This window comes from Adiantum capillus-veneris, chromosome 18 (assembly GCF_014529385.1).
Source record: "Adiantum capillus-veneris isolate H3 chromosome 18, ASM1452938v2, whole genome shotgun sequence".
In the NCBI taxonomy this organism is placed as follows: Eukaryota; Viridiplantae; Streptophyta; class Polypodiopsida; order Polypodiales; family Pteridaceae; genus Adiantum; species Adiantum capillus-veneris.
This window is the reverse complement of record NC_140948.1, coordinates 37,514,378-37,532,401: the sequence shown is the minus strand read 5'-3', so window position 1 is coordinate 37,532,401 and position 18,024 is coordinate 37,514,378. Positions and strand designations below refer to the sequence as shown.

At 44.1% G+C, this 18,024-nt stretch overlaps 1 protein-coding gene across 1 annotated transcript in view; it reads left to right on the top strand.

The window, feature by feature from the left end:
- Positions 1–2,009: 2,009 nt before the first annotated feature.
- LOC147435504 (vacuolar-sorting protein BRO1-like) overlaps positions 2,010–18,024 on the top strand; it is a 122,542-nt gene continuing 106,527 nt past the window's right edge. Inside the window, exons 1-2 of the mRNA XM_086488565.1 lie at positions 2,010–3,778; positions 4,288–4,377. Coding sequence (XP_086344691.1) covers positions 2,168–3,778; positions 4,288–4,377 — 1,701 coding nt within the window. The 5' untranslated portion in view covers positions 2,010–2,167. The remainder of the gene's footprint in view (positions 3,779–4,287; positions 4,378–18,024) is intronic.

Sequence of the window (18,024 nt, the reverse complement as noted above, 5' to 3'; positions counted from 1 at the left end):
TGATATTTTTGCACATACTCATCTGCACCAAAAGATAGACAACGTGTTTTCCAATTTCTCTACACAACCACGAGCAGCAACCTTCTCAGAAAGCGTTAAGATACACTATTCAACGATGCTCATGGAGCCAAGATTTTGTTCTACCATTTTAACACTACAACAGAGTACGTGAAGACAATATGAAACCAATAAATACATCAAGAGAGAACTGGTTTCTACATTGAGGATAAGAGTAGTAGTGGACACCGATTTGTAGTCTGTCTCTCTCTCTCTCTCTCTCTAATTTTCTCATAGTACACACACATCTTAGGTGGGTGTGGACAATTATGGTCTTCAACGTGTTGTGCATGCATATGTTCATTAAACATTATGATGTATAGACGCTATTTAGTTCCCATATCTATATCTAGTGCATGTATTTAAGAAAAGTTGTCTCAAAAACAGTTTGGGTACATGATGCTCACAACTTCAAATGCGTGAAGGTCTTCATGAAACACTCCCCAACATCAAACAATTTGTGTACAATTCTAAACCCATATCTTAATGTTGCCCTATACAAGATAGCCTTCTACTAAAAAGACAGCCTCATATGATCCCCTCACTTTATTGTTTGCAGCCTCACCCGAATACTTCACTGGAATCGGGGGCCGCCTTTCTACTGGTCCCCTTACCTTAGTGGGCACTCGATAGCCTTTTGGCCAAGGGATGTGACCTCTTTTTAGCCGAGTGATCAAATCCCCACTAGGGTAAAGGAGCCAATTTAGAGATGAAAAATTTGACCCCTAGGTTAGACACATATCCACCCCTAATTTAGAGATAAAAAATATGGAATATTCTTAGAATCTTGCTTATGTTGTGATTTGCTGAAAAGTGTACCATTTAATGGGTCTTGAGTGCTTAATGCTTCAAAAAGCCTCAAAAGGTGAATTTTTTCAAATAGAACATTAAAAAATCTAAAAAATATCAATTTTGGTATCATCTGGGCACATACTTGGCATACTCTGTCGTTTATTACCCAAAATTTTCAAAGATTTCTCCCCAGAACCAACTCTTGTTGACATTAATCCAAAACTTTGTATGAGACTTGAACCCGAGTGCATGAGCAAATGACCCAACCAACTCAAGAGTAACCACTAGCATGACAATTGTCGTTGCATAGAGAAGGTGCTTTGCACGGTTAGAAAAATGTTACTCCCCCCAGCCCACCCGGGCTCCTCGCATCTGCCCTCAATCATCACTAGGGTAAGCACTATCACAACAATTGTTTTTGGTCTTCCCTCACTGTATGCGCACCACGTGCATCAAACCCTTACCATTTCCTTTCTTCTTTAGCTAGAAATGAATCCACGTCAGATTCCCACTAATAGAGCATTATTGGTAATCTAGCTGTATACTCAGATGATATTAAATTCACTAAATAGCTAAATTCCTCTCTCTTCTCCCCCCCCCCCCCCCCCCCCCCCGCGCCCCCCCCAACCTACTCCTCGAGAGAGCCTCCTAAGAGAGAGAGAGAGAGAGAGAGAGAGAGAGAGAGAGAGAGAGAGAGAGAGAGAGAGAGAGAGAGAGAGAGAGAGAGAGAGAGAGAAGAGCTGCGTGTCTGTCTGTCGTGTGCTTCGAGAAAAGAGAGAGAAGGTCCAACCACTTGCGAGGGAGAGGGCTTCTAGAGGAGCCTGGAGGATAGTGCCCCCTATTTCCAATTGCAAGAGAGTTTATAGAAAGAGAGAGAATTTGCAAAGGAATCTTGCATTTTTTTTTTGTTTTTTTGTTGTTGTGGTTCATACATAAAATCATGAGGAATCATGAGGAGGCTGGTGCAATGCCTAAATATCAAAATCCCCACAAAAATGCCATTTTTCCAAAAAAAGTCACTAAACTACCCCCAATTCTCCCAAGGAGCGACCCAGCTCTTACCAAGTAACAATCTCTCTCTCTCTCTCTCTCTCTCTCTCTCTCTAGGCTCCCTGCAAGACTTTGCAAATGTGCAAAGGAACATCCGCCAATGTAAAATATTTACAAACTAACATAAACGATTCAGCGATTCAATGCTTTGCAATTTTGACGGGTCTGCGCCACTCGATCTGGCGTCTACTTGGCAGAGCCTGCCTCTGGCTGGAAGCAGCATTTGTATATTAGGGGTTTAAAGCTGTGCTGCCTTTCCTCTGCAAGTATGGCGACCCCTTCTGTCAGCACAAATGTAATGCTCGCTGTACATGAGAAGAAGACCAACTCAGTCGATTTGTACAAGCCCCTTCGGCAGTATCTCGCGCAGCATTATTCTGAGGCAGAGGCTGTCGACAATGAAGATGATCTGCTCACAATTCAGCAAATGCGCAATGAAATCGAGAAAATGATGGATTCTCCAGATGCACGGCGAGATCTCCTACAGAGGTACTTCAGGGCTCTCTGTGTGATGGAGTCCAGGTTCCCTATTTCTAACGAGAAAGAGCACATTGACACTGTATCCTTCACATGGTTTGATGCTTTCAAGGGGAAGAAAGCTACGCAGCAGAACATACATTATGAGAAAGCTTGTATTATGTTTAACGTGGGGGCAATACATAGCCAATTAGGGCTATCTGCTGATCGTTCTACGCCTAATGGTATCAAGCAAGCTTGCAATTTTTTTCAGGCAGCGGCAGGTGCGTTTGCATATTTACGAGACAATATATCCATGAAGGCTTCTGCAGGCAATGCCACTGTGGACATAAGTGTAGAGTGTGCAGGCATGCTTGAGAGGCTGATGCTTGCCCAAGCTCAAGAGTGCTTTTTTGAGAAGGTAATATTAGATAAGAAACCACCAGCTCTTTGCAGTAAAGTTGCTAGGCAGGTTGGCTTGTATTATGAGGAAACCCATGCTGCTCTGTTGCTCCCTCCCCTTAGCCAACAATTTGAGAAAGCGTGGGTAGCACATGTCCAGCTCAAAGCAGCACAGTTTCAGGGGGAGGCTTGCTATAGGGCCTCCTTGGATCTTCATGAGAAAGAGAATATTGCTGAAGAAATAGCTCGTTTGAAGGTTGCAGCGACTGCTCTTGCAAATGCCAAAAAGTCTTCAAAAGGTGTGGTGGCTCCTCTCTTAGAGTCCGTTTCAAAGTTAGAAGTGACCATAAATAGCTCATTGGAGAAAGCCACCAAGGAGAATGACAGAGTTTATTTGATGAGGATTCCATTGGAGGCATCTCTAGCACCATTACCTGCAGCTTCACTTGTTAAGGCAACAAATTTGGCAGACATTCTAGATGCCAGCAAAGAGAGAATGTTTACTAAGCTTGTACCTGATAGTAGTGCTAAAGCACTTTCGAGATATACGGAGCTTCTGGATGACATAGTGAGAACACAAGTAGAGAGGTTGCAGCAAGAGAGTGAGATAACACGTGTGAAACTGAAAGAGATGGACCTTCCAGATTCTATCCACGCACTTGATGGTAGTGCAGTACTTCCGGAGCAGCTACGCAATGATGTGGAGTCTATACAATTGGATGGAGGTCTTTCAGGTCTAAAATCAGCAATGGGACAGTTGCAGGACATGAAGCGTGTCAGCGAGGAGCTGCTTGTGCAAACTGAGGACATGCTGCAGAGAGAGTCCCAGCAGGATGCACAGTTTAGGTTACAGTTTGGCACTCGCTGGAAAAGGCCACCATCCAACATGGCCAGTAAAGGATTTCAAGAGCGCTTGAGTGGTTTTGCTGTGAAGTTGAAGCAGGCTTCTGATACGGATGCCAGAATTGAACGTTCCCTTAATGACAACTGGGAGTTCTTGTCAATTTTAGATGTAAAACCGGTGTGTGACTTACATTTTTTTCCTTCTTACTTAATCTTTTTCCTTTTAACGCTTAATTTTTTTTCTGTCTTTGTCCATTTATGTCTTTCTAGCTACCTACATTTATCTGTCTCTCCCTATTCCATTTTACTTTTAGACTTCCCTCTGTTATCTCCCTGTCACTATGAATAGTTTTTCTTTCCCTTGATTGATATAAAAGAGAGAGCTTAAGACATGTTTTTTTTTGAAGTCAGTAGTGACAGAAGAATAACCGAGTTGCGCTTGTATGGTGGTGTGAGAGAAACACTTTTATTTCTATGACCTGGATTCTTTTGCGTGATATTTTATGGTATGTTTTAGTCGATGATTTGACGATCCCTATATCCGAGCCTTGGGTTTTGCTCCGGCACTTCATGGCTATAGCTCTCCAAATTTTCCAATAAAATTGTGGGAGTCGAGTTTGCTGGCATCATTTTTCAGCTTTTACTGCTTTCAAAGGGTTAAATAATTTCTGTGGATGTATTGAACAGATTGAAGCCTCGCTTCCAAGCCTTGCGACACCTATCATGTCTTTAAATGGAGACGAGGATGCTGTTGTGGGTACTTTGAAGCAGAGTTTGGTAAGTGTGTTAACTTCGGTTCTCTCTCTCTCTCTCTCTCTCTCTCTATGGTGAAGGTGAACAGTTGTCATCTTTAGTTTTCTTTTTAGAGGGAAACTATCTTTAAAACTTCACAAAATTGGGGGCATTTTAGTGTAGGAAACTAGGAATAAGTTTTATAGTTCCCTCGAATTTATGTATGTCCTATGCAAGGAAGTAGCTCAATTTGATTAGGGGCTATAACGTTACTCTTGAAGTGTCACGGTTTTGGTTTTGAGTTTGAAGGTGTTTTGTGGATGGATATGGCCTTTTTGAGGAGATGCTTTTTGACGATGTGACTCTTCAAAGGTCTTAATTTTCACAATTTTTTGAACATCAATTATGTGGACAATAATAGCATGAAGTAATAAATTTTTTCATAGAATTTGTAAAGGAGCAAGACACCTCATGTTGTGGAAGGAATAGTTAATGATTAGCATGATAATATTAAGAATAGGAAGGTGAAGGAAAACCTATGTAGGACTTTGTAAGACAAGCTTTGAGCACACGGGAGAGAGGATATGAAGAGAGGAGAGGGAATAAGATGGCAAAGTCTCTGCCCCATCTATAGTATCCTTGATGCTACCCTATCGCAGGGCATGGGAGAGGAGCACACGAGAAAGGAGACAAACACAATGTGAGCGGAAGAGAATGATCTAGGAGCAATAACTCAACTACTCAAGAGAGTGCTTGTACAATGGATAACTAAGAATGAGTGTCAAGGTATCTCATATATGCTGATATAGTGATCTAGAGCCTCAATGAAGAGGGGGTGCCTTGTTAGGGCCCACTCATCTTAGATATGCCACGACATCCGAAACAATAACATGTAAAGTGCTATTGATTGCGCCACATTAGCGACAAATGTGCCACATCAGCAGAAAAGCTAACAAATCGGCAAACTCGATAAAAATTTATATGCAAGGCCATTGTGGCCATACAATCATGAGATAATTGTATTATAGTGTTGGGAAGACGGAAATCAATGTAGATGATGCATATTCCAACACCAACGCTGTGACCAAAAGCAACCGATGCATGTGCACATGGCTCTGTTTGCCACGTCTAGGAGGATTAGTAGCGGCAATTTTGTGAGCCCGTTCGCAGAACCTGCATGTCCGGACGAGTCCATTAGATTAGGTTTTCCAGTTTTGGAACCCTCTTGCATAAATGGTTTGTACACGCGTTTTGACAGACGTTATTACACTACGGTGGACATCTGGCATGGCGTGCATGTAGTTTTATGTTAGAGGAATCCAAGGAGCCATTCCCCGCGTTGATTTAATTCCCGGGTGGGCAGATGTGCGACAGTTTCTAGGTCGACAGTTTCACCTAGAAACTGACCCCTGGTCAAATTTATTAATAAATTATTTTTATGATTTATTTGTTGGGTTTGGTGGACAATTTGCCCTATGTATCCCTTATCAGATTCATAAACCAAATTCCTAGCCTATAAAGGAAGGAGGGAGCCTAGTGTTTTGAGTGACTTGCAGATAGCACTGGCAAAGGGAGCCAGCGTTTTTGCTCAGATCAGCCTGGTGTTTTCTGCAATAGCCACCAGCCCTAGTGTTTTGGCCTTGCATTGCCAGATCAGCCCTAGCTCTATCATCAACAACAGATCATCCTCAGCGTTTTCAGATTTCAACCTTCACCTCGCCAAAAAGCGGCTTAGATCTTCCCTTGCGAGTTTCCCGTTGCGGTCCGGACTTCGGCAGCCCATCGAGCCTCCCCTCAGCCATTCCCTCGTCGGCATCGAGTGCTCCATTGCTGTCCATCATCGCGATCATCGAGATCTGCGTTTTTCAACCCTTAATTCCTCTCACATCGGGAGCACAATTCAGCCCCAGATCTACCCCTTGGTGGCCATTGACAATCCCACATCGAGAAGGATCCAAAGGTGCATCAAATCAGCCCCACTGCGGCGATATTCATCATTCGAGTCAGTAGAGTTTGCAGTTGAGGTATTGCATGTGTGTACATTCCATTTACGCAATCAAAAGAAAATACCACATCAATAGTGTAACAAACCTGGACACTCCAAGTCAAGATTCTACCGCGACACAGTAGAGATTCACTTCAAAACAGTTCACAATTCACACTTGAGCCGACACAGTCTGATGTAGTTTCGTGCCAAGAGGTATTGGCCCCGAAGACTGAGGCCCGTTCAGTATTTCTTTTTTATTAATTGGTGTTCAAAGTACAAAAAAGTGGGAGGGTGCTCACTCTCAGACTCTGCGTCCAGATGCTTCGAGTTGTGAGGCCTTGCCCACTAATTTATAAGTTACAAGGGATGCCCAAAAGCAGAGCCCCAAAAGCTGCCATCTTTTAAAAGCTCTTAAATAAAGCAACTAATCCCACTGATGAATTCAACGAGTTTACCACCTGGGCCGATAGGCCCGGGTAATCTTTTGAAATTTCATCGTGATGGGGATAGATCATTGCAATTATTGATCTTCAACGAGGAATTACTAGTAAGCGCGAGTCATCAGCTCGCGTTGACTACGTCCCTGCTCTTTGTACACACCGCCCGTCGCTCTTACCGATTGAATGGTTCGGTGAAGTTTTCGGATCGCGACGACGCTGGCAGTTCGCCGCTGCCGCCGTCGACGCCGACGTGACTTGCGTAGAATTCAACAACGCTTTTCCGTACAATCATCAACGTAAAAAACAGAATTCAGTACGCTCTGCCATGTCAGCATGTTAGGCAAAAACCAGGACTGCCGCACAATTGTCGCGTCAGCAGTGCAGCGGGTTTGTCCGGGCAGACTGCCAGCCGGGGTGTGTGTGTGCTCTGCTGCCCCAGGTCCAAGGCCATGCCACGTCACCCATTTGTGACATACCCCCCTCTTGAAAGCATCATAATCGCCCTCGATTACGCCTGCAAAACAGACAGAAGCCATAAACCGTCTTAGCAGACACTGACTGTTAGTACTGAGGCACTAGGAACAACACATCTAGTACATGTACCAATCGACAATCACATCACAGGACATCACTTGAACATGACATCACATGACAAATCACATTCAACAATCATTCCAATCTCAGACCATGATTAATCGGCAACGTATTTAGTAATCGCATCTAGATCTAATCAGGATCTCCCAGATGCGCGATTAACTAATCCTTATTATTTGCAATCATGTTTATAGAGATTTATCAGACCGAAATGCTGCAGTCATTTCGTCTATCAGTTCCTCCACTCAAACAAGTCAAGACAAATCAGTATCATATTATCAGGAATTCCAAGTCTTAAAGTCATTACAACAGAATACTGTCAGCCCTCAGTATCCTTGAAACTCAACAGGACATCAGTGACTCTATTATCAAAAATCGGGGCAATCTATTGACAAAGGAGCGGAGTGACTCCCTTCTTGTGCAAGCCCGTTGCACCAAATTCCGCCCATGCTGAAATCGGGGTTCTATCGGAGTAGACTATGCTAAACCGAATACTTCAAGGTAAAGATTCACAATCTAAGGAGTATCTGCCAGGTTCTCCTCCTCCATCCACTTCGCATCCAATGCGGGATAGTTCTTGAATTTAACCAAGAACCGCCTTATCGCTTTACCTTTTATCTTTCTATCTTTATGTGCCAATATCTGTTCTGGAACGAGTATCTCCTTGCTTTCCTCCACTTTGGGTTGCTCATCTGGCTCCCCATCATCAGACACATCGCCTTTAAAAGGCTTCAAGAGACTCACATGAAAAGCATTGTGAATTCTCCAAGTATCAGGCAACTTCAGTCTAAAGGAGACATCATTTATCTTTTCTTTTATTTGCAAAGGTCCATAGTATCTCATGCTAAGCTTTGGAAAAAGCTGCTCCTTTCCCTTTTTTGTTGTGAGGCGTGCCTTTTCAAAACGTAAGAGCACCCAATCGTTCTCCTTTAATTTCAAATCGTGACCATGTCGATTTGCTGCCTTCTTATGTCTTTCTTGAGATTTCTTCTAAAGCCTTTCGGACCAAGTCCAAGTCCTTCGTGAACTGGTTGGCTTCAAAAATCTTATCTTTCGTGCTTAGGAAGGGTGGAACCTTCGTAGCACCTTCTCAAATGGCGCCTTTTCCATCAAAGAGTGAATTGTGTTATTGTAGGCAAATTCCACCAAGGGCAAATATTTTTCCCATTGAGTCTTCTGATCCGAAATGTAAGACTTCAATAAATCCAGTATGACTGAATTTGCAATCTCCGATTGCCCGTCTGTCTGCGGGTGGAAAGATGACGAGAACTGCAACCGCGCGCCAATGTTCTCCCAAATAGCCTTCCAAAACAAACTCGTGAATCGGGGATCTCTGTCAGAGACGATTGTCTCAGGCATGCCATGTAATTTGAATATCTGGGCAATGAACAGTCTCGCTAAGTGAACCAGCTTGACTGTTTTCTTCACTGGAATGAAATGAGCTTGCTTGCTAAATCTGTCAATAAAAGTCAAGATACCATCGTGCCTACTCTGTGTCTTCGAGAGATAAAAAATGAAACCGATTGCAATACTTTCCTAGGGGCGGGTGGGAATGGGTAAAGGCTGTAACAGTCTCTGTGCTTTATGCATGTCAAACTTGACCTTCTGGCATACCAAGCAACTGCGTACAAAATCGTCCACATCCTTCTTGAGTCTCGTCCAAAAGAAGTATTTCTCCACACCTCTCAAGGTGGTACCAATGCCGCGGTGACCCATAAATGGTGGACAGTGGCATTCGGTTAAAACCTTTTCCCTCAACGGCTGTGTAATGCACAACGTCGTTTTCTTCATCAAGTAGCCAATCCGAATGGAATATCCTGCTACTACCTCCCCATTCTGTATTTGATTGGATACATTTGCAAAATCTGTATCTGTGGCATACTGATCGACCATGTCCTTGAAGCTTCTATGGTGTATCCCGGAAATAGCCAGAACCAACGGCTTCTGGGACAAAGCATTTGCCACCAAGTTCTTTTGTCCCTGCACATGGACAATCTGGAAGTGAAACTGTGACAAGATGTTTGCCCATCGCATTTGCTTTTCCGAAATCTGCTTCTGTGACAAGAAGTAGCGTAAATTCTGATGGTCAGTGAAGACCATAAAATCGGCTCCGAGTAGGTAATGTTGCCACTGAGTAAGAGCATGGATAATCGCCAAAAGCTCTTTGTCATATATCTGTGTTGTCAATTCCGGCCGTGAAAACAATCGGCTCTCATAGGCAACGAGATGGCCTTCTTGCATTAAGACAACACGCAGACTACGACCACAAGCATCACAATATACTTCAAAAGACTTCTGCAAATCGGGCAAAGCCAAAACTGGTCCTATAGTCAAATTCTCTTTCAATGTCTGAAAGACAGTCACCTATGTGGGTTCCCACGAGAAAGGGACTCCTTTCTGTGTCAAGATATGCACAGGGGAAGCAACCTAACTTTCTAATGAACCGCCGGTAGTAAGAACATAAGCCAGTCACCTCTGTGGGTTTCCACGAGAAAGGGACTGCTTTCTGTGTCAAGATATGCACAGGGGAAGCAACCTAACTTTCTAATGAACCGCCGGTAGTAAGAACATAAGCCCAAGAAGCTTCTAACTTCGTGAACATTCTTCAAATCGGGCCAATCACGTATAGTCTCAATCTTGGCCGGGCCCATTTGCACTCCTGCTCTACTGAGATGATGAGTCCCAGAAAGTGTATCTCCGGTAGGAAAGAAATTCACTCTTCTTGGCATTGATCACCAACTTGTGATCTCGCAATGCCCGAAAGACCTGTATCTGATGATGTCTATGTTCAGCCTCATCCTTGGAGAAGACAATAATGTCATCAAAGAAAGTGCCAACAAAGATTTGTACTCTGAAAATCCTGTCCATCATTCGGTTAAAAGTCGCTGGAGCATTGGTAAGGCCAAAAGGCATCACCAAAAATTCATATAAACCGAAGGTCGTCCAAAAAGTTGTCTTGTAGACATCTCCCGGTGTGATTCGGATTTGTTGATATCCACTTTTCAAATCGATCCTGCTGAAACAAGAGGATCCGTGTAGTCTATCAAGTATACCATCGATTCTCGGAATTGAAAATCTGTTAGTGATGGTGATTTTATTGAGAGCTCTATAATCAACGACTTTCTTCAAAACCAACAACACCGGAGAGCAGTAAGATGAAGTACTCGGCTGGATAAGGCCCTTTTGCAAGAGGTCTTTCACTAGGTTCATAATCTCTTCATTCAGGGCTCGGGTCACACGATAAGGTGGCCGTTTCGGTGGTGTGCTTCCAGGTATCAGATCAATAGTATGATCCTCAGGACGAGCTGGTGGCAACTCGCCTGGCAGGCCCTCTGAAAAGCAATCGGCATGAGTGTGGAGAAAATCCTGGCGTTCTTTATCAAGGTCAAAACATATTCGACCTACAATCATCATTCAGTTCTCTCTAGAAAAAATTGAGTAAAGAACCTGAATTTCATCAAGTATAATCTCTTTGCCCTTCATTTGTCAAAGTTGCTTTCTTAGCCCGATAGTCAACCACGGTGTTGTTCTTATGGTACCAAGGAATTTCGAGGAGGACATCACAACCTCCCAAGGTAATTACGTGGAAGTCCTTGTGTCCTAAACACCCCTGACATTGCAAACGAAGTTTGCCAATGATTGGTGTAAGTGCATGATCCTGTTGGGGTGCCGCTAGAACTACCTCTGCCTGTGGCCTCAGCCTGTCGGGCGTAATTTCAAATCAAGCGGCCAATTCAAGTGAAAAGAAGCTGGCCTTGGCTCCTATATCAAAGAAAATGAGGGCTTCCTGATCTTTCACTTTGCCCTAAGTGCGGCAAAGTTTGTATTTTCGTTCATCTGATTCGGTTCGGGCCCCACGCAATGGGGTACCAGTTGTGTTTTCATCTGCCTTTTCTGCCACATTCCTCTGTTGCTCTAGAACTCTCTGGCCTGTCTTCAGTCTGTTCTTGCTGTGACTTTTTGGGGCACTTTGCAAAGATGTGGCTATGTTTGGAACCGGCCTGTTCAATCCAAAAAGGGCGGTAGACTTTACTTCAAACCTTGATTTAGCTTTCACCCATTATTAGTCGTCTATTTTACCTGTACTTTCAAGACACAACAAAGGGGAGAGGGATACAGGCTGCTAGATTGCACCTGTATGAGTAGACGGACACCAGATTGGCCCCTAACTTAGGCGCCCCTTTCGGTATTTCTTTATTGTTCAAAAGAGGGAATAAACGCTGTGGTTCCCTACAAGCTGCCCCGCACAAACTCGGCTGAATTTCCACTGTTCCAGCCCGATTTCGGCAGCATAACTGTACTAGAACCCTTCACGGTCAGTATTCCCACGCATTAAATGACTTTCCCGACGCATACGGGCACTATGCAAAACCTGGCAAGAATCTGCAGCACGCTGAATTCTCTGTTTTCAGCCCTGAAAATGCGCCAGATCGCTTGTACAGCGGTCCCCTTGCGTCCCCGAACCTCGTGGGGGTATCAGGGTCCGTTTAGGGCCAAAACCCTAAACCTGCAAAAATACACAGCAGGCTGTAATTCACTGTTTCGGGCTCCGTTTCGCGTGCCGGTCGCATCCGTAGCAAGTCCTCGAGCTCCCGCACCTGTAGGGCTACTTGCCCTTTGAATCGGACGAGATTTCTGGCGTGAAACCTCTCTGAATTCACCTGTACCTGCGGGGGGATTAGCTGCTAGCTAATCCAGTACCTGTGCAAGAGGCTCTTGCCTCGGCAATCGCGCATGAACCCACACAACTGTACATTGGTCAAATGAAGAGCCCACTAGAGGGGCATAACATACTGCCAAAGGGGAGAGAGAGGGCAGTGCGTAGCGTGCAGGGCATCACTCGTGGCACCGCACTGTGCATAAGAGGGAAAGCAAGCACTCCATAGCTCTTAACCTGTGACAAAAACTGAAAATGAGCCTCTCCCAGCTTAAAATTCAGCGCCACTTCTTGTTGCATGAGGCAAGTGCACCAGAATGTGCCACTTGGCACATTTACAAGCATTTTTCCGTTTTGGGGTTGCCGCCTAAAAATATCCCAACCGGTTGCCCAGTTGACTTCACGGCAGAGTAAGAAAATGTTCCCCTTGTCATTCCGGAGGTAATGACGTCAACACATTTTCAGGTCCCAAAATAGTAGTTCCCTAAATTTTAGGAGATGCTGCCATTGTATCTTTCTAGGTCATCCGACCCTCTTTGTACACTGCGGCCACATCCAGAACTGAAATGTAGCCTCTGTAGCAAAGGATTCCACTTTGGCTAGTCAATGACTCCACTTGGCTAACCATAGTCCTTGTCCAACCTTAGTGCTCTCTTGCCCTCAGGCCTGGACTCCCTCTGGACAGTTGCACACTAGCTATGCAATGCAGGGCAGTTAGATTTCCCGAGGGGTGTTTCCAAAAAGTGAAAGTAAATAGATAATAAGAAAGAGATCAACAAAAAGGATAGATAGTAGTCACACGCTGGTGACATACCCCCCTCTTGAAATCTCAAACGTCCTCGTTTGCATCTATGTCGTACATGCTTACTGTCAACACAGATGTATTCAACACCTGTCGACACATAGACGACACATACATGCTCATTGTCAACCCTGGTGTATTCAACACCTCGTCGACTCATGTATTGCCTGCGTGTGAACCCTGTCCCAATGAGATAGTGGTAGCTGCGCACTCTGCCATTGCTTTGAGTCACTAACTTTCCAATGACAAAATGGTAGCTGCACATTTTGCCACTGTCTTATAGCACACGTTGGATCCCGTAACACTTTCGAGCATACCCAAACCGACAGTTTAAGAATGCAGTTACACATGTACTCTTCAATAGAAGTAATCACTGTATCCTTGACAAAGTGACAAGAAATACTCACTTCTATAGCACTAACCAAACGTTTGGACATTCCATAAGAGCAATTGCCAAACTGATAATCTGTACAACTCTAACATTCATGTAACAGGTATTTCATTTGAGCTCACTTTAAATACCATGTACATCATTTGTTTCAGAAGCCATTGCCACACTGACAATCCACTTAGCTTTGAAACTCAAGGGGTCAAGGTAGGTTGCAAATCGAAGGCTTCCAGGTAAAGTGATAACACAGTTGGTGACTCTGCAAGTTCACCTTCTTCCATCCACTTAGCATCCATTGGTGGATAGTTTCTGAACTTTACCAAGTAACGCCTAGCAACCTTGCCTTTCACTGTCCTTTCTTTGTGTGCCAAAATCTGTTCAGGGACCAAGATCTCGTCAAGTTCCTTGACTTCCGGCTGATCTTCAGCTGGCATATCTTCTGGCACATCACCCACATAGGGTATGAGAAGACTCACATGAAACGCATTGTGAATCTTCCAACTGTCAGGCAATTTCAGCCTATATGCAACATCACTGATTATGTCGCACACTTGAAAAGGCCCATAGTAACACATGCTGAGCTTTGGAAACAGTCTTTCCTTGCCCTTCATCTTCTTTAACCTTGCCTTTTCAAAACGTAAAAGCACCCAATCACCAAGTGAATATACCACTTCACGACGGTGACGATCAGCTGCTTTCTTTTGCTTTGCCTGAGTCCTTTCTAAGGCCACTTTGACCTTCTTGTACATTTCATCCATGTCCTGAATATACTTCTCTGCTTCAAATATCTTGTCCTTTGTATGCAGTATGGGAGGAACTTTCTTGCCACCTTCAACTATCTCAAAGGGTGCCTTGCAAGTTGATGAATGCACTGTATTATTGTATGCATACTCCACCAATGGCAAATACTGCTCCCACTTTCCTTTATGCTCTGACACATAGCACTTCAACAGATCTAGGACAGTAGAATTTGCCTCTTCTGACTGCCCATCTGTTTGAGGATGAAATGACGAAGAGAATTTGAGCGTGGTGTCCATATTCTCAAACAAGCCTCTCCAGAACAAACTTGTCATGCGTGGATCACGGTCGCTAACAATCGACTGTGGCATGCCATGATACTTGAAAATATTGCTCATAAACAAGCGTGTCATCTGATCTGGTTTTATCTTCTTCCTGACAGGAATAAAATGAGCCTGTTTGCTGAATCTGCAAATAATGGTCCAAATACCATCGTTTCCTGTCTGCGTTCTCGGAAGATCAAAGATAAAATCCATAGCAATACTTTCCCATGGTTTATCTGGAATAGGTAGTGGTTGCAATAACCCTGGTGCCTTTTGCCTGTCAAACTTGACCTTTTGGCATATTAGGCATTCTCGCACAAAGGCATCCACATCCCTTCTCAATGTAGGCCAATAGAAGAATGTCTCAACCGCTTTAACTGTAGCATCAATACCACGATGCCCTGCATACGGTGGGACATGACTCTCTTCCATAACTTTGCGTCGCAATGGCTTTGTGACACACAATCTGCCATGCATCATCATGAACCCATCTTTGAGAAGATAGTGTTCATGACGTTGTCCATCCATTAGTTGCTCGAAGACCCTTGCAAAATCTTCATCATTTGCATACTGTTCTCTCATATCATCAAGTTCATGATGATAAGGAATCGACACAGCTGAAATTTGTGGCTTCCTTGACAAGGCATCAGCCACAACGTTCTTCTTGCCTTCCACATGCACGATCTGAAAATGGAACATGGACAAGATATTTGCCCATCGCATATGCTTCTCAGATAACTTTGTTTGTGTCAAGAAGTATCGCAAGGTCTGATGGTCCGTTTGGACAACGAAATCTGCACCTAGCAGGTAGTGTTTCCAACTTAAGAGCGCATGAATCACAGCCAGTAACTCTTTCTCATAGACCTGCATGGTCATCTCTGGCCCTTGCAAAATTCTGCTCTCATAGGCTACTACCTTGCCATCTTGCATTAGCACTGCACCAATGCTACTACCACAGGCGTCACACTGGACAACAAATGACTTCCTAAGATCTGGCAACACAATGACTGGATCTGAAGTCATCTTTTCCTTTAAGAGATTAAAAGCTAAAATCTCTTTCTGTGTCCTTCTAAAGGTGACTGCCTTCTTTTGAAGAGCATGTAAAGGTGAAGCAATCTCAGCGAAATTTCGGATAAACCGTCTGTAATAGGAACATAGTCCCAAAAAGCTTCGGACATCATGCACCGTCTTCAAATTTGGCCATGACTTGATCGCTTCAACTTTTGCAGGATCCATTCTGACACCATCCTTTGAGACAATGTGTCCCAGAAAGTGAATCTCTTCCAGAAAAAACTCACTTTTCTTTGCATTGATGAGCGACCTATGATTGCGTAGCTCTTTGAACACAATGGCCAAGTGATGCCTATGCTCCTCTTCATTCTTTGAGTAGACTATCATGTCATCAAAGAATGTACCAACAAACTGCTGGTGTGGACGGAAAATTCTGTCCATCATCCTATTGAACGTAGCAGGAGCATTTGTGAGACCAAAGGGCATCACTAAAAATTCGTAAAGGCCAAACATTGTTCTAAAAGCAGTCTTGTGCACATCCTCCGATCTAATGCGGATCTGATGGTACCCACTCTTTAGATCTATCCTGATAAACATAGATGCTCCTTCTAATTTGTCCATAATATTATCAATTCTAGGTATAGGAAACCTATTCTTGATGGTATTCTTGTTCAATGCACGGTAGTCGATGCACATACGCAATGAGCCATCCTTTTTCTGCACCAACAACACTGGAGAACAGAATGGAGATGAACTGGGCTGAATCAGCCCCTTTTCTAACAGCTCCTGTACTTGGCCCATTATCTCTTTCTGCTGAGCCGCACTAACCCTGTACGGAGGCTTATTTGGTGGGCTACTGCCTGGCACCAAATCTATCGCATGGTCCTCGGGTCTCTCTGGCGGTAATTGAGACGGTAATGAATCGGAAAAACAGTCACTATACTGTTGTAAAAACATTGACCTTTCTTTATCTAGCACAGATAAATTTGATTCATCACAATCTGACACTTCACGTGCAAAAACCAAGTACGCAAAAAGATGCTTTTTCATTACAGAAGTAATAGCAGAAGCTGATACAGTAGGAATAGACTCCCCTTTAAGCTTTACATCCAGAATGTGAGTCTTTCCCCTGCTCTGTACAGTGATCTTTTTGTTGTAGGCATCCATGATTCCCTGTACACGAAACAACCAAGGAATACCTAACAACACATCACATCCGTCCAGTGGCATGATGTAAAATTCTTCAGCATCTACATAGGACTGGATATGTAGACGCAACTTTCCAATGATGGGTGTCACAACCTCTGTATGGCTAGGACATGCCAAACCTGCCTCTGCTGTATACCCCATCTCTTCAGGTCCGATTCCCAACTTTGAAGCCAATTCTGGGGAAATGAAGTTGGCTTTGGCACCTAGATCAAAGAAGATAAGCACTGTTTGATCCCTGACCTTTCCCCATGCTCTGCAAAGCTCACTTGCATTTGAATTTGGCTTGTCGCCCACCATATCTGGCACTAGACTAGCCATGGGCTTCTTTCCTTTCCTGTCCTCCTTGTCTTCAGAATGAGCTGGCCTTTTCTTTGTAGGATAGTTGTAAGCAATGTGGCCAGGCTGCTCACAAATAAAGCATTTGTTCTCTGTCCTCAGGACCTTTTGCTCTTCTGACTTGCGAGGAAAACGTCTTTTCCATTTCTTTGCTGGTTCTTTTTCTGATTCAGCCGTAGCTTTGTCTTTCCCTGCGTTGGCTGACTCCTGAGTCCCTTTAGGAGCCTCATTGGGAACGTGCTTCTTGGCTGAATTTTTCTTGCCTGATCCTGCCTTGACGCCAGTGTTAAATTCACAATCTTCTCCCTTGAGCAAACCATTGCCAGTGTTTGCTACCTCGATGAGCTGCGTCAAAGTAGTGACTTTTGTCTTCGTGCAGTATTTTCTCAATCCTTTGGGTAGGCCACAACAGTATTTTTCAATCTGTTCTGTCAATGGCACAAACCTATAGGAAGTTATTGGAAGTAGAGCTTTCCAAAACTTCCGATTGTAATCATCCAGATTTCTGCAAGTGGCAGCATTTAGCTGGTGCCATTTTGTCATGACATCTGCTTCGAAATCATCAGATAACCATGCTGCTGCAAAAATCTGCTTGAAGTAAATCCATGTGGACGGAGCTTGCCCTTGAAGCAATAAAGTTGTCCACCATTGTCCCGCATTCCCTGTCAAGAAAGTGGCTGCCTTGCGGACCTTTGAAGCCTCTGTAAAGTTTCCCCCTGCATAGGCCTTGTCAAACTGCTGGAGGAATGAGAGAGCCTTCTTCCTGTCATCAAACCCTGTAAAGGTCGTGAATGTCACACCTTTGCCACCTTCTTTGTACGGAGTTGGCCTCTCCAGCGGCGTTAAATTGTCATATGGAAGTGACTGAAACATGGGAACACTATTAGGGTTCATCTGTGTTCCTTGGCCGCTATTAACTTGACCTGGAAACGCCATATTTGGCTGCTGATTTGTAATTCCAGCCATACCAAAATTTGCCTGTGGCATCCCAAATTGGCCCTGAGTGCTCTGAAACCCTGGTTGCATACCCATGACACTGTACATGGGGTTAGGCATCATCGTTTGAGCACCCCCAAACACTGTTCCTGGCGTGTAAAACTGATTTCCAGGTGCATGACCAGCCATGCTCTGGAATACGGATCCACCTCCAAAATAGCCAGGGTGTACTGAAGGTGGTGGGAAGACCTGTTGCATAGCCTGTAGGTTG